This window comes from Thermomyces dupontii (genome assembly GCF_041956625.1).
Source record: "Thermomyces dupontii strain NRRL 2155 unplaced genomic scaffold VTN31scaffold_2, whole genome shotgun sequence".
In the NCBI taxonomy this organism is placed as follows: Eukaryota; Fungi; Ascomycota; class Eurotiomycetes; order Eurotiales; family Trichocomaceae; genus Thermomyces; species Thermomyces dupontii.
Window position 1 is genome coordinate 28,058 of NW_027192308.1, and position 13,314 is coordinate 41,371.

The following is a 13,314-nucleotide window of genomic DNA, read 5'->3' on the forward strand; positions in this document are numbered from 1 at the left end:
GTGACAAATCTAAGATTACGCAAATTCCAGTTACGGTAAGGTGCCTACCTACCTAGGTAGGTAGGTAGGTACGGAGTAAGTTAACCCACTATGAACGAGTACGGAGTACTCGTAGTTTCCTGCCTTAAAATTCAGGCCGCAAACGGGTATCTTTTTCCTCGACTTTCAGTCCTTACGAGAGTTCTTCATTATCCCTGCTGATATGCGTTAATCAGGGACGGGGGTTTGTTCAGATCATCAACCGCTTCGTACGGGAATATGCAGGTACTCTGATGACAAGAGAAGTCAAGTTAATCATACAACTAGTTTACACCATCTCTATTAGCACAGGACAAGCTGTTTGGTGCCTGCTCCCAAATAACTTCATGAGTATAATACAAGTCAATAAGGGTTTTGGAGAGCCGAAGGGTTCACAATCGCAAGGCTTCGATATCATCGATCTGAGAGATTAGTTAGCCAAATGTCTCCTCAGACGGCGATCGATCGAGCATACCTCTTTGACAGCTTCTGGTGACAGAACGATAGGATGATCATCTCCCACACAGACACTGTCTTCGACACGGATGCCAATGCCACGGAAAGGTTCTGGCCAGCGATCGTCGTCGGGAACATAGACGCCTCTACCATGATGATCAGTACACGCAGCAATGGACACGACGCTGCAAACGTACGGCTCAATTGTGACGCAATGGCCCGCTAGGAGGTTGACATGTCGAGGGTAGCCGGCCGAGTCGTGAACATCCAAGCCGATATAGTGGCCTAGGTGATGGGGAAATAGAACTCGCATAGCCTGTAAAGGGGTCAGCTTATTGCAGTGCGATGATGAACCACGGGAAACTTACATCCCCCGAGACATCGAATCCGAGCTGCTGAAGCTGGTCACGGAGGCCCTCTTCGGCGATTCGATGGAGCCGATCAAGAGACAGTCCCGAGCTTGCTCGGCAGAGCGAAACGCAGGTGCGATGGACATTCAACACGGCGGTGTATAGGTCGCGTTGCGGACCAGTGAATTTGCCATTGACTGGCCAGGTCCTAGTGATATCCGTGATGTATCCACCATATTCCTGAGTGAGAATCAGTAAACGTTGTTTTTGAAGACGACGCAAGAACAACTTACACCACCGGCGTCCACCAGGACAAGCTCTCCATCTCTAATCGGTGTCAACAACTGTACTCGAGGGCGGGTTTCAAAGCTTTTACCTTAAGACATCGTCATTTCGGGTGTAATGGATACTCAATGCATTCTGGGCAAGTCAGTACAACGTCAACTGAATCGAACGGATCCAACTGCACACATACTCGACCTCCCGCAACCACGGGAACAAATGCACTACAATCACATCCCTGAACTTTGAATTGGTATTGTAAGAATGCGGATAGATCCTTCTCCTTACTGAAATGTTGGCGCATAGATTCAGTGAAGGCGCGTCCCGACGCCTGACCAGCCAGTCGCATATTCACCACTTCACTATCACTTTTGACTACACGCAGTTCGTTCAGAACGGGACGCAGTGGCTTAACCTTGCGAGGGTCCACGATCTTCTGGATCTCCGATTCGCCGAAATTCCCATAGAGAAACCTTGACAAGAGAGATCTCGAACTGTCAAAGGTTCTGATGTCGGTGTAGATTTCCGATGCACCAGAAAGGAGGGGAGGGAGAAGCTCGCTAATGCGCTCAATATTGCCAGACTGATCCCATTAATTAGTGTATGCCATCACGTGCGCAATTGATTCCGAGACGCGTGGTAATACCTCATCTGCATTGAACACATCTATGGCGGCCTGGGTGCCGGATCGAGCCCCCTCCCAAAGTTCAGCTTTCGGGTCCTTTTCGCGGACGTAAAGGTGAAAGATATGATTATCGCCAGACCCATCGTTTGCTCCATGCGTTTAGCACAACCACTTCTCAATGAGCATGTTCAACATGACATACCAATCACCGCCAACGCGCTGGGTTCATTGAACCCTATGCTCCCTCCTCAGCAGCCGTTGCACTTCACGACTTAGGTCCCCTACCTGTCAAGTAAAAAAAATCTGGATCCTGATGATACTCGTAGAAAATCCCTGGAGCTTTGTATTTGACCTCCGCTGCGGCCAGTACGGCAATGGCGTTCTTTGGTAGTCGGTTCGCGAGTCTGGATCGCCGTTGGGCGTATTCTTGCGCAGTTATCCCCGGTGTCACTGATTCCAAGTCAGCGCCACATCCACCCTGGACATATGATTGATTTGCGCATACGTTCCCCGGGGCGAAGTATATGTGGATGTGTTTCATGCACCGGCTGTCCAAATTGCAATTCCGCGGCAGATACTACTGATGCGAACGGTCGGCGTGGTTGAGTGATTCCGGGCCATAATGGTCGCCATCGAAGAAGAACACCGCTGTGCCACCGCGAACGCAACGACAACGAACGCTTCCACATTCTGGCCTCTGCAATTGACTCTGAGTTGGCTCGCTGAGACCAATGTGGCTTGTGACGGAGACCGGCGAAGATGTTTCTCCGCAGTCCGATGCTTGTGAGGGGCCAGCCAATCAGAAGCTGGAAACTGTCAGCGGATGAGGGACAAGTGGACAACTACAACGCGGAGAGGTTAACTGAGAAGCAAGCACTTCATCTCCCGATCACTCGAAGGAAATGAATGGGCAATACTACTGCTCAAACAGATACTGACAAGCAATTTTAGTAGAAGCTTCTTGATGGCCGATTCAGCATCCGAGTCCATGACCTCGCTCATTGCCTCCGCCGACCTTCAAACCTTCTCCGAATTCCTTCGAAAATGCGACCGCATCGTCGCACTGCTGGGAGCTGGTCTCTCGGCTTCGTCCGGCCTGCCCACCTTTCGTGGCGCAGGAGGCATGTGGCGAGCCCGTGAAGCGACGCAGCTGGCAACGCCGCGCGCCTTCGAGAAATCCCCGGACTTGGTCTGGCAGTTCTACAGCTATCGAAGACACATGGCTTTGAACGCGAAGCCGAACCGTGCCCATTATGCGCTAGCTGAGTTGGCAAGGAAGAACAAGAATTTCATCACATTATCCCAAAACGTCGATGGTAAGTGTTCTCTAGTACACAGTAGTAATTGGAATGGCCAGAGCGCTCATAGGTTCACGGTTGTTAAAGGACTGTCACCGCGTGCTGGGCACCCTTCAGAAAAGCTCCACCTCCTCCATGGGTCCCTCTTCGACGTCAAGTGCACCTCATTCTATTGTAGCTACAGCCGGAAGGACGACTTCACCGATCCAATAGTCCCCGCATTAGCGATTCCAACAGAAGGTCCTCAGCCCCTCCCCTCAGAAGCCGACAAGACAGGTGCAGAAGCTACCGCATCGCTCTATGGAGCAATGAAAGCAAAGGAACTTGATATATCTGACCCGAACGTTCCCCTGCCCAGCATTCCAGTCGAGGAGCTGCCCAAATGTCCTCAATGTGGAGGGCTACTTCGTCCTGGCGTTGTCTGGTTCGGCGAAGCACTACCGTCACGCACAATGCGAGCAGTCGAAGAATGGTTTGATGCTTCACCTCGCATTGACCTCATGCTTGTTATTGGGACGAGCGCACAAGTCTGGCCTGCGGCAGGCTATGTAGAGAAGGCGAGAGCTAAAGGCGCCCGTGTAGCGGTGGTCAATATGGATCGCAATGATGTGCCAGGCGGCGAACATGGCTTACAGCCTGGAGACTGGTTTTTCCAAGGAGATGCCGGAGTGATTGTTCCGGAAATCCTGAAAAGTGTGATTGGCGAGAGTTATGAAACTGGCCAGCAGTGATCAATCTGCTAGGAGGCTGACTTGATGCCGTAACAATCAACAAGACTGCCCGATGAGCACCGCTTAGTGACTATCTGCATTTATATCTGTTCGATATGGATGCAGGAATATACCGTCCATACGGTTGGAGCGAGCTTCCGAATATTATGATCATTGTCGTAGAGTGGCCTATCTACTATCTAGTACCTCCATCTGTGCTTCTTGTAGTTGGCATACCTACTCCTGACGTCCATTCCTGGCTCTTGCCTGCGAGGTTCGTATACACGCTAACAATGTTTTCAGCGTTTTACTTACGATCTGGTGACGTGACCCGAGCCCCGTTGAAGTCCTCCCAGCAGTGCTTCTTGGAGGTCCTGCAATCAGGTGGTGATACATGTCAAAATACGAAAGGATTGAAGGCAACGATCCGTATATGAGGCATGTCTTTGACGACTGGTTGAGTAAATTCCGTCTATCTTGAGTCTTACTCTCAAGTTCCGACAATAACCCAGTACCTGTATGTTCCCTTTCCAATGAGGGCTCTGAACTACTAGCAACTCAAGCGTTTTTATATAGAGGTACCTAGGTAGAATACGTCTAGTGAGAGGCGAATATAAACCTACTATCGATGAGGGATGTTGCTACGTCCTTATAATACTGTGACTCTGTGATACTGATTGCATAGAACCAGAGCATTGACTTTGCATGCCGTACTGACACCAATCGAGTTTCGAACGTCATTCAAGAGCGCTTGGTTCATTTTTACAGAGACCAGGCCATGTTCAGTCTCATCTGAGCCGTTCTCACTGCTTAATACGAGAAATCAAGATCCGAAGTAGACCGGCCTTTTCATGATTCTTCGATGATGCGAATGGGTAGATACTCGGGGTAATAAACCCAGCAAGCATCGATGGATGCTCTCACCGAGTCGCCAGACGTGATAACGGTAAGTATCTAGGTAGGTACGAAGTTGTTGACGAGGGATGTTCCGTTCCAGGCTCGGCACGTCGATGTTCCGTTCCGTGCCCTCTTGAGAGTTGACTAATCCACTCTTTGGATCACGTGTCAATCTGGTTGCCCGGACGCTGAAGCGTCCAAGCGTGTCACCCGTCAACACAACCACTGTTTGCTTCAAAGCTGGCCTGGGACAGCACAATTGCAGGCTGATGGATAGGGACAACTAACACAGGAGTCTACACATACCCGATGTTCTGACGGCATTTCATCCACGTTTTAACTTCACTGTTACCACCTGTCCAAGTCGCCTTTTCGAAGACCAGAACGAGCACGAGTGGTATTGCCGACAACTTCCGGCAGTGATTCATTCGCATAATGGACAACGGAGTCAATCTTTCTTTCCAAGCAGGAAAGTCGAACGAACGGCTTCAAGATGCCAGTCTGAATTCGGATTCAGACAAGACAGCTCCACAGAAAACCGGTCACCATAAATCCTCGAATCCATTTATTATCCCCAAAAAGAACCAAGAACGAGCGGAACACCATCGGGCTCCTGTACGTCTGCCATCGCAAACTGGTGTTCACCATGGCGCAGCACTACCCGGACAAAAGTCCACGAATACAGCTCCATTCAATCCTTTTCAGCCGCAACAACCAGCCGCATATAATCACCAAACATCAATAGGACACAACGTGTTTGACACAAAACGCCCGTCACTGCCGATCTATTCTGCAGCGCAGAGCTCGGCTCCGTTATCTATAACTTCATCGTCGGCCCAGAAAGTCACAAGTTCTACCAAAAATCTGCAAAATTTCATTGACTTGACCAGTGATGATGCGTCACTGGCTACAGCACTAGGTCGCAAAGAGGAGTTTGGAAGCATTGATGCATATTCTTACATGGATTCGGCCAAGGCACAAGAGAACATCAAGGCATTGCTGGAAGGAGCGTTTGAGGACGAAGACGACAAACCACGAACAAGGGCCAGGAGAAAGAAGCTGGAGGCCGATATCAACAACCTGGTTGCGAAGCTTAGCAAAGTGTCCGTGGGAGCACATGACACGGCGATCTCGGAGAAAGAGGAGGAAGAAATTGACGATGGCACGCGAGAAGGCTTGAAAGTAAAGCTTCTCCCGCATCAAATTGAAGGTGTTAACTGGATGTATGAGAAGGAAACTGGTCAAAGGAAGACGAGGGGCGTCATCCCTAAAGGTGGGATTCTCGCAGACGACATGGGGCTTGGTAAAACGGTACAGTCGATTGCTCTGATTCTCTCCAATCCTAAACCTCAAACGGAGAAGCAAGACGTAAATAATGACGATGAAAATGGCGGCAAGCGGAAAAAGTCAAAGGATACATTTGAAGGAGTCGACAAGGGCACTCTGATTGTTGCGCCTCTAGCATTGATCAAGCAGTGGGAATCCGAAATCGAAGCCAAGGTTGAACAGTCACATAAACTGCGCGTTTGTGTTTATCACGGTCCAGGTCGCACCAAATTCGATTCCAGTTTGAGAGACTACGATGTTGTCATCACCACCTACGGCACTCTGAGTTCGGAGCACGCTGCTGTGGATGAAGTTCCGAGCCGTCGAGGGTTGTTCAGTGTCTATTGGTATCGAATCATCCTGGACGAAGCGCATACGATCAAGAATAGAAATGCAAAGGCCACACAAGCAGCGTACGCGCTGAATGCGCATTACCGATGGTGCTTGACTGGGACTCCCCTTCAAAACAACCTTGACGAGTTGCAGAGTTTGATCAGGTTTTTGCGCATCAAGCCGTATGACGACTTGGCGTCCTGGCGCGATCAGATCACGCGACCATTGAGTAATGGGCGCGGAGGCCTCGCCATAAAACGCTTGCAAATTTATCTGAAGGCCTTCATGAAGCGGCGAACGAAGGATGTCCTCAACCTTGGCGATAATCTTGAGCCGGGAGAGCATGACTCCAACGATAATGAGAGCACAAAACCTCCCAGTGGCTTCCGGATTACCAAGCGAGAAGTTGTCAAGGTTCAAGCAGAGTTCACGCCAGCCGAGATGAGCTTCTACAATCGATTAGAGCAGCGGACTGATCGCCGTCTGGCGCAAATGATGGGTGGATCGAAGCTGGACTACGCTAGTGCCTTAGTCCTGCTCCTTCGTCTCCGCCAGGCCTGCAATCACCCAGATCTTATCAAAGGTGACCTTGCGGAGGACAAGGACGTGCTTTTGAACAATGACAATTCTTCCTCGCAGAGCAAAACAAGAAAGGATGATGAAGTTGACGGTATTGCTGATTTGCTCGGCGAACTGAGTGTCGTTAACAAGAAGTGCGAGATTTGCCAGGCGGAATTGACTCCTGCTGAGTCCAACAGTGGATCAAGTCGCTGTGAGGAATGTGCCGATCTGGGTGTTGACCTGTCCACGGTCCTGAAATCTAAGAAAACGGACAAACGACGGGGTCCTGCAACTTCCGGGCCTGGTTTGAGGAGAAGTAGGCGTGTGGTTCGGGACAGCGATGACGAGGATGAAGGCGAATGGCTTAACGTGGAAGCCGAGACAGACGAGGAAGGCAGCAAGGCCAAGGATGTTATTAGCCTCGCGAGTTCCGACGATGCAACGGCAGAGTCGGAAGAAAATGATTACGACGACGGCGAAAACGATCTTGTCCCGTCGACCAAGATCCGCTATCTCATGCGGATTTTGAGACGAGAAGCTCCGGACTACAAGTTCATCGTGTTTTCCGTTTTCACAACGATGTTGGACAAGATCGAGCCGTTCCTGAAACGTGCTCACATTCGCTATGTTCGTTACGACGGAAGCATGCGGAATGATCTCCGCGAAGCCAGTTTGAATCAGCTTCGTAACAATCCTCGGACAAGGGTTCTCTTGTGCAGTCTACGGGCGGGCTCCCTTGGTCTCAACTTAACCGCTGCCAGTCGGGTAGTTATTTTGGAACCATTTTGGAATCCTGTAAGTGCTTTCTACGGTCATAATTCCGACCACTTTCCGTCTAATGGATAACACAGTTCGTCGAAGAACAAGCCATCGATCGAGTTCACCGTATCAACCAAACCCTGGACGTGAAAATATACAAGCTCACCATCAAAGACACGGTCGAAGATCGAATCCTCGACCTCCAAGAACGCAAGCGCGAGCTGGCCAACGCAACCATCGAGGGCAAGGCAGCTGCGGGCAAGCTGACCATGCGCGACATGATGGCGCTGTTCGGTCGAGAAGCAGAGGCACGCTTCGAGCACGAGTATGGTGCTCCAAGCCTCTCGAAAAAGGCCAACTTGCTACGGTCGAACGCCAGTTCCGACGATGGCGATCGTGAGTCGTCGCGGGAGAGACAAACCAGTCAGCCGAGATCGGCTCAGAAGACAAGAAACACCGCCCCCAAAAATGAGGATCCTATTTATGGGAGGAGATGGTAGATTGCTTCGTTCTCGTTTCGTCTTCTCTTCCAGGAAGGTCATTGTATATTATTAGGCTTTCTTAATGTGCTTATATTCTACGGGCTGCTGGGGGCACCAATGGATTTTTTGATTCTCTGTGGGCATTTCACTTCTTATTTTGATGGTGATATTGAGGTCTATCCATAGTTTGAGAAGCAGCGAACCAGCGATGTCATATCGAAGTCGAAACAGCTCCAAGCGTGCCTTCGCAATGTCCGAGAATTTGCCCTCTTCCCGCCGATTGTGGCAAGCATGAGATCTGCACGCTGGTTAGCCGCAAAGTTTTCTAAGCCAGATTGTTTGTCTTCGACTTTTGGATATTTTGTGACGACCAGAGACGTACACTATTATCCCCGCAAAAGCCGATTGAGGAGCTGCGCGACCGGCGGAGGGATTCATTGCCGGAATCTTCAAGTCAACATAACATAAAGTCTGTGATGGAAATTGATTCTAGGGAGTATATTTTCAGGCCTGTATTCCTCTACTATGACTCCGAGGGAAAACGCCGTAGATTGAATAGTTACTTGAAAGTCAAGTCCTTTCACAAGACTGAAGTGTTCTGTGACTCATCCGGGTTGCAAGCGATCAAGCGATGGATGGATCCGTCGATTTCAACGAATCCCATCAGGATTCCTTCAGTAGTGGCCTACAACAAGTAGGATGATTTACCCATTCACAGGTCATTTGCCTTAAGTTGGAGAGCAGTCGGTTCCATCTCCTGATTCACTGGTCAAAAGTTGATTGCTGTGACAATGGTTTGACTGGCACGGAGGACGGAAATCGAAATCATCCAGATTACTGAATACTGAAAACACAGCAGAAACCACGAACACTACTCGCATATGGTCATTCTCATGTTTCTGCTCAGCGGGAAAGTCTCGGATGACTCTGCCAGTCCTTCTCGTGGCATCCAAACCACCTATCAAGATAGTATGACAAGACCGTCGAGCCCACGCCGTCAGGTGTCGGAGAACTCATTGCTCTAACAACGTCGTCACAGGTACTACTCCGTTTCGACTCCCTATTTATTGATCAAGCAGAAGAAAACAGGCTGTAAAGTGCTGAAACATGGCCATGAGCGAGCCTCTGTTCTGATACCGTCCTCCAGGATCAGAATTGGGATGCGTGCATGGGTTTATTTCGACAAATCACCTTCCATTGGAATAAAAGGCTTCGCACCCGGGACGTCGGGGACGAAGTGAGGATTGAAAAACCAGATCTGAACGCCGTCATCGCTAGCTAGACCAAAGACCTCACGGTCGCCGAAGGCTTCCAACGTAGGTTGATAGTCGTGCAACATCGATTCTACCCTCCCCAAGGGTTTTCGAAAACCAATGCTAGTTTTAACCTCTCGGATATCAAAGCGGTGGGGATGTCGGTTTCTGGTCTGGTTGTAGTCGTCAATGATCTCAAGACAGTTGTGTTTGCGGTTCCAGTGGTAGACAATGTTGGGGGACAGAAACGCGCTATGACACGAGGCGCGACTGGAGATATCTGGATGGAACCAGTTCCACCGGACGCTTAGTTTGTCGATGGCAGGTTCGTAGATGAGGTCGATTGTGTCATACCCATCGTTTGTGTATTCCACACGCCTCACTGTCTTGCTGCCGTATGTGCGGACGTAGGTGCGGATGCCGAAACTGGTGAATGGCCTCGGACGTATCTGGTCCACAGAATCCCCCGACAGCGACAGATGAAATTACCTGCGCTCGAGCAGCTGCCCAGTCGTCAAAGGCCGTTTAGTCTGCTGGACCTCCGGCGGATTCGTATCCCAGTTGATCTCGAATGCAAGCAGCATGTTCTCATCCGCGTCCAAGTGCCAAAGCCACAGATCAGTAAATCTCCCTAATTTTCGCATGCTATCCGAGCTTAGATCCCAAATGTAGAGGAGCCAAAAATTCTGCTGTTCACCTAACCTGTCGACGATGACAACCTTGTCCTTCTGCAGATGAATCTCGTCGGGATAACAAGGAAGCTCTCCCCTTGGACATCGCTGTTTGGTGTGAATATTCCACGCGGCCAGAGAGCTCAATAGCACACATGTCAGATGATGCGGACAAGGGGGAAGAACTGCATATCCTCGTACCTGTGATCATGAACAATAACATGGCAATCGGAGATGAGGATTTCCACATCTGCATTCAATTCTTCTTCTTTGACCAACTTCGATCTTTCTCCAGTCACAAGATCCATCATTTCGAGATCATTGGCAGCAAATGTGCGATAAAATAGCCGTCGAGAATGGTACCAGATATCAGAGACACCCAACTCCGATTCCGTCCACGGGAGAAACAGCTTCTTGACGGGCCGGCCACTTTGCAAACCATGTTGCCATCGAAAATAGTCGGTCGCGTCGACGGAAGTTTCATCGATGCCCTCGACATTCAGGAAGGCAAGAGATTGGCGCAAGACAGAACTGGTCACTGTATTGCTCGATAAAATAGAGAGCCATCGTTTTGAAACCTAAGAAGGGTCCCCTGTCAAAAATAGACGAAAATATCGACAAGGAAGGCAATGCGGACCATTCGGTTTCGGACAACGTCAGCTGGGCCCAGATGCGTCACAACCTCAAGCACAAGCTCGGGAGGCAGCGAACCGACGATGTCATATTGAGCTTGGAATCGCCCCAATCGTGCCTTCGCGGTGTCCTCTTCCCGTTCATCTTCCGCATGGGATCTGGACGCTGTTAGCCATGCGGTACCCAAGCCAAATCGCTCATCATGTCTTCGACACACGCGTCGTAATGATCAGATACGCCAATTGCTATTCTCGCAGACGCCAATTGGGGGCCTGCGCGATCGATGGAGGGATTCATTACCGGGAGTCGAAAAGTCAAAAGAACGCAGATTCTGTGAGAGAAGTCTATGAAGCAGAATTCCACACCAAAGTCCGAAGTTCTATGAATACACCAAAGGAAACTCCGAAAAATTTTAAATATAATGGAGAGTACTAGGTAATCGTTTCGAACTAATTGGAGTGTTCGATGGCTTGAGATCCAGGCAACAATCCATTTACTGGCAGTTTAATGCACCTCATCATAAAAGTACTATCTTAGCACCACAACAAGCGCCCTCGTTCCTGCACCCATCGAAGCTCTGATATTTTCCAGTTTCTTGAGAATTCGTCTCCAAAACAAAAAGGTTCACATAGTTACTTTTGATGTGAATTTCTTGAAGACTTTGCCTGCAGCCAAACACGCTCTTCAGGCGCCTAAAAACTTTATGTGGTTCAATCACGTCTAGCGGCGCTCAACCATCGGCCATGATTGGTCTTGAGAGCGACGATCTACAAGCTGATCTTCCGAACACCTGGGGTTGATTTCGTGATTGGTCTTTGCTCTGGTATGGGAGAGAGGCTTCTGTGACAAGAATCTTCGAAGTACAGCAGGGTGTAGATGATGGAGATGGAACTGTTCTCCGCTGTCTCTTAAAAACTGACAAGTATCCTTCGCCTCGAATGAGCAACCTTACAAAATCACACTCTGTCATTTGTATGTTAGACACATCAGGTCAAGATGGGCAGAGATATCAACGGCCTGACTGCCTGGATCTCGGCACTCCTCTTTGTCGCCATTTCTTCCGCACAGCAGGAGGACGGTCTGCACCCAGACGCCGGTGACGTGGCTGCCCAGAATGCAGCTGGAGCATCAGGAGCAGGGTCAGGCTCGAATCTCAGTGACAAGTCGCGAAATGTGATCATCGCTTTATCCGTGGTCGCTGGGGTGGTGGTGATCTTTGGCCGTACGGATTCGATCCTTGATGCAGTCACCAGTTGGGAAGCTAAATAGTAACTGCCGCTTCGCAGTCACATCGGCAGTGCTCTACGTCGTTGCGAAACGCAGACAATGGGCCGTCAGAGAGAAGCTTCGTCAATCCGCGAGAAAAGTCACGGACAAGGTTCTCACACCGCTGACGCCACGGTTTCCACGATCAGCACGAGAGCCGAAGAGTCACCCCCTTGAAACTCCCAAGATTGGTGGCCATCGAGGGACTCGAGAAAGGAATATCCTGGCAAAGACCCAATCCACATCGTGTGGCTCCACGAGAAAAAATCAGGACAGCAAGCAGGAAAAAGTCGACCTCGAACGTGGCGATAAAATGCAGTCAGTGAAAAATACGAACGACGATGACCTTTCGGCCGAGGAAAAAGCGGAGTTAAATAGCTCAGTCTCGCCGCCCAAGAGAAGTTGGGACACTCGGTTAGCCTTTTGGCGGCGGTGATCAACATGGGGCAGCTGGTCTGTCTTGAGAATGGCAAGGAATAGTCAAGTGTGTGTGTCATGACGGCCCGATTTGTTCGTCTTTTACGTTGTTATATCAATGACCCTAGTTTGATTCTGACGATTGGTAGTATTTGCTGTCCCAAAAACTGCTCGCCGATCCGCTCGTACAGTGTAGTACTTTGTCCTTTGCCATGAAGCTCAAAGCCCGAGTCATGTAGTTCGCGCATCGTGCGGGACACTTCGGACCTTGTAAGTGCCAGAACTTTTACCCGCGGAGGGTGAACAGTCATGGATTCCAAGAACGCGAGTTGGGTCTGTTTTCGGGATAAACCGTCGGTTTTAGAGGGCGTTTCCGAGCCGATGGATGAGAACGGGCCGATGGAGGAACTTCGGGAAAAGTTTTGTCCGACGAATTCACGTATTATCTATTACCTATTAAGGAGTAAGAAGCCGAGTAGGAAGCCTACTCCATCTGGTAGGTCAATGCGCAGATCAGGAATCGAGAAAAATAGCCGATTGACAGCGCCGGAGACCGGCTCCGGCGTCCGCTGATTGGCCAATTTTGGATTTAAGCAACGGCGTTCCAGATTGAGGCAAAGCCTCAAAGCTAAAATGCCTCACGATTGGTCTGACGCGCACATTGGTCTATCGCGATCTGGACCTGGATCCGGTTTTGTGGTGGCGCCATTCCTCTTCTGTCCAGACTCTTCATTTCCGGCAATTGCTTGAACCTTTCTGGGACGCTTGATCAGATTTGCTGGTCCGCTGCTTTTTTTTGCATGTGAGGGACAACTTCCATGGTGCTTCAAGTAACTACTCGTATAGTCAGTTGCAGAAAGACATTCTTTTGAGCTGCAAAATTGGCAGAATTGAACCACAGTCTGACAACTCCGCTTGGCCGGTTTCTTCCGTTCAGACTGGATGGTGCATGTTCTCTCTTGTCGCCTGAGGACAGC

At 49.9% G+C, this 13,314-nt stretch overlaps 6 protein-coding genes across 6 annotated transcripts; 3 read left to right on the plus strand and 3 right to left on the minus strand.

The window, feature by feature from the left end:
• Positions 1-410: 410 nt before the first annotated feature.
• VTN31DRAFT_2393 (uncharacterized protein) lies at positions 411-2,420 on the minus strand (the record flags this gene model as incomplete). The annotated part of the gene is made up of 11 exons (XM_069402556.1): positions 411-440; positions 494-620; positions 672-790; positions 843-1,064; positions 1,118-1,151; positions 1,201-1,244; positions 1,300-1,689; positions 1,753-1,880; positions 1,934-1,966; positions 2,017-2,181; positions 2,237-2,420. The coding sequence occupies 11 exons, from the start codon at positions 2,418-2,420 to the stop codon at positions 411-413; spliced, it is 1,476 nt and encodes a 491-aa protein (XP_069261826.1).
• Positions 2,421-2,719: 299 nt separating this feature from the next.
• On the plus strand, positions 2,720-3,760 carry VTN31DRAFT_2394 (uncharacterized protein; the record flags this gene model as incomplete). Its single annotated transcript, XM_069402557.1, has 2 exons — positions 2,720-3,047; positions 3,117-3,760. 2 exons carry the CDS (start codon positions 2,720-2,722, stop codon positions 3,758-3,760), a joined length of 972 nt encoding a protein of 323 aa, XP_069261827.1.
• A 1,311-nt stretch (positions 3,761-5,071) lies between these two features.
• Positions 5,072-8,115, plus strand: VTN31DRAFT_2395 (uncharacterized protein; the record flags this gene model as incomplete). Its single annotated transcript, XM_069402558.1, has 2 exons — positions 5,072-7,651; positions 7,708-8,115. 2 exons carry the CDS (start codon positions 5,072-5,074, stop codon positions 8,113-8,115), a joined length of 2,988 nt encoding a protein of 995 aa, XP_069261828.1.
• Positions 8,116-8,273: 158 nt separating this feature from the next.
• Positions 8,274-8,535, minus strand: VTN31DRAFT_2396 (uncharacterized protein; the record flags this gene model as incomplete). Its single annotated transcript, XM_069402559.1, has 2 exons — positions 8,274-8,395; positions 8,448-8,535. 2 exons carry the CDS (start codon positions 8,533-8,535, stop codon positions 8,274-8,276), a joined length of 210 nt encoding a protein of 69 aa, XP_069261829.1.
• A 1,300-nt stretch (positions 8,536-9,835) lies between these two features.
• On the minus strand, positions 9,836-10,951 carry VTN31DRAFT_2397 (uncharacterized protein; the record flags this gene model as incomplete). Its single annotated transcript, XM_069402560.1, has 4 exons — positions 9,836-10,163; positions 10,223-10,599; positions 10,659-10,812; positions 10,872-10,951. 4 exons carry the CDS (start codon positions 10,949-10,951, stop codon positions 9,836-9,838), a joined length of 939 nt encoding a protein of 312 aa, XP_069261830.1.
• Positions 10,952-11,650: 699 nt separating this feature from the next.
• VTN31DRAFT_2398 (uncharacterized protein) lies at positions 11,651-12,356 on the plus strand (the record flags this gene model as incomplete). The annotated part of the gene is made up of 2 exons (XM_069402561.1): positions 11,651-11,876; positions 11,941-12,356. The coding sequence occupies 2 exons, from the start codon at positions 11,651-11,653 to the stop codon at positions 12,354-12,356; spliced, it is 642 nt and encodes a 213-aa protein (XP_069261831.1).
• Between the last annotated feature and the right edge of the window lie 958 nt (positions 12,357-13,314).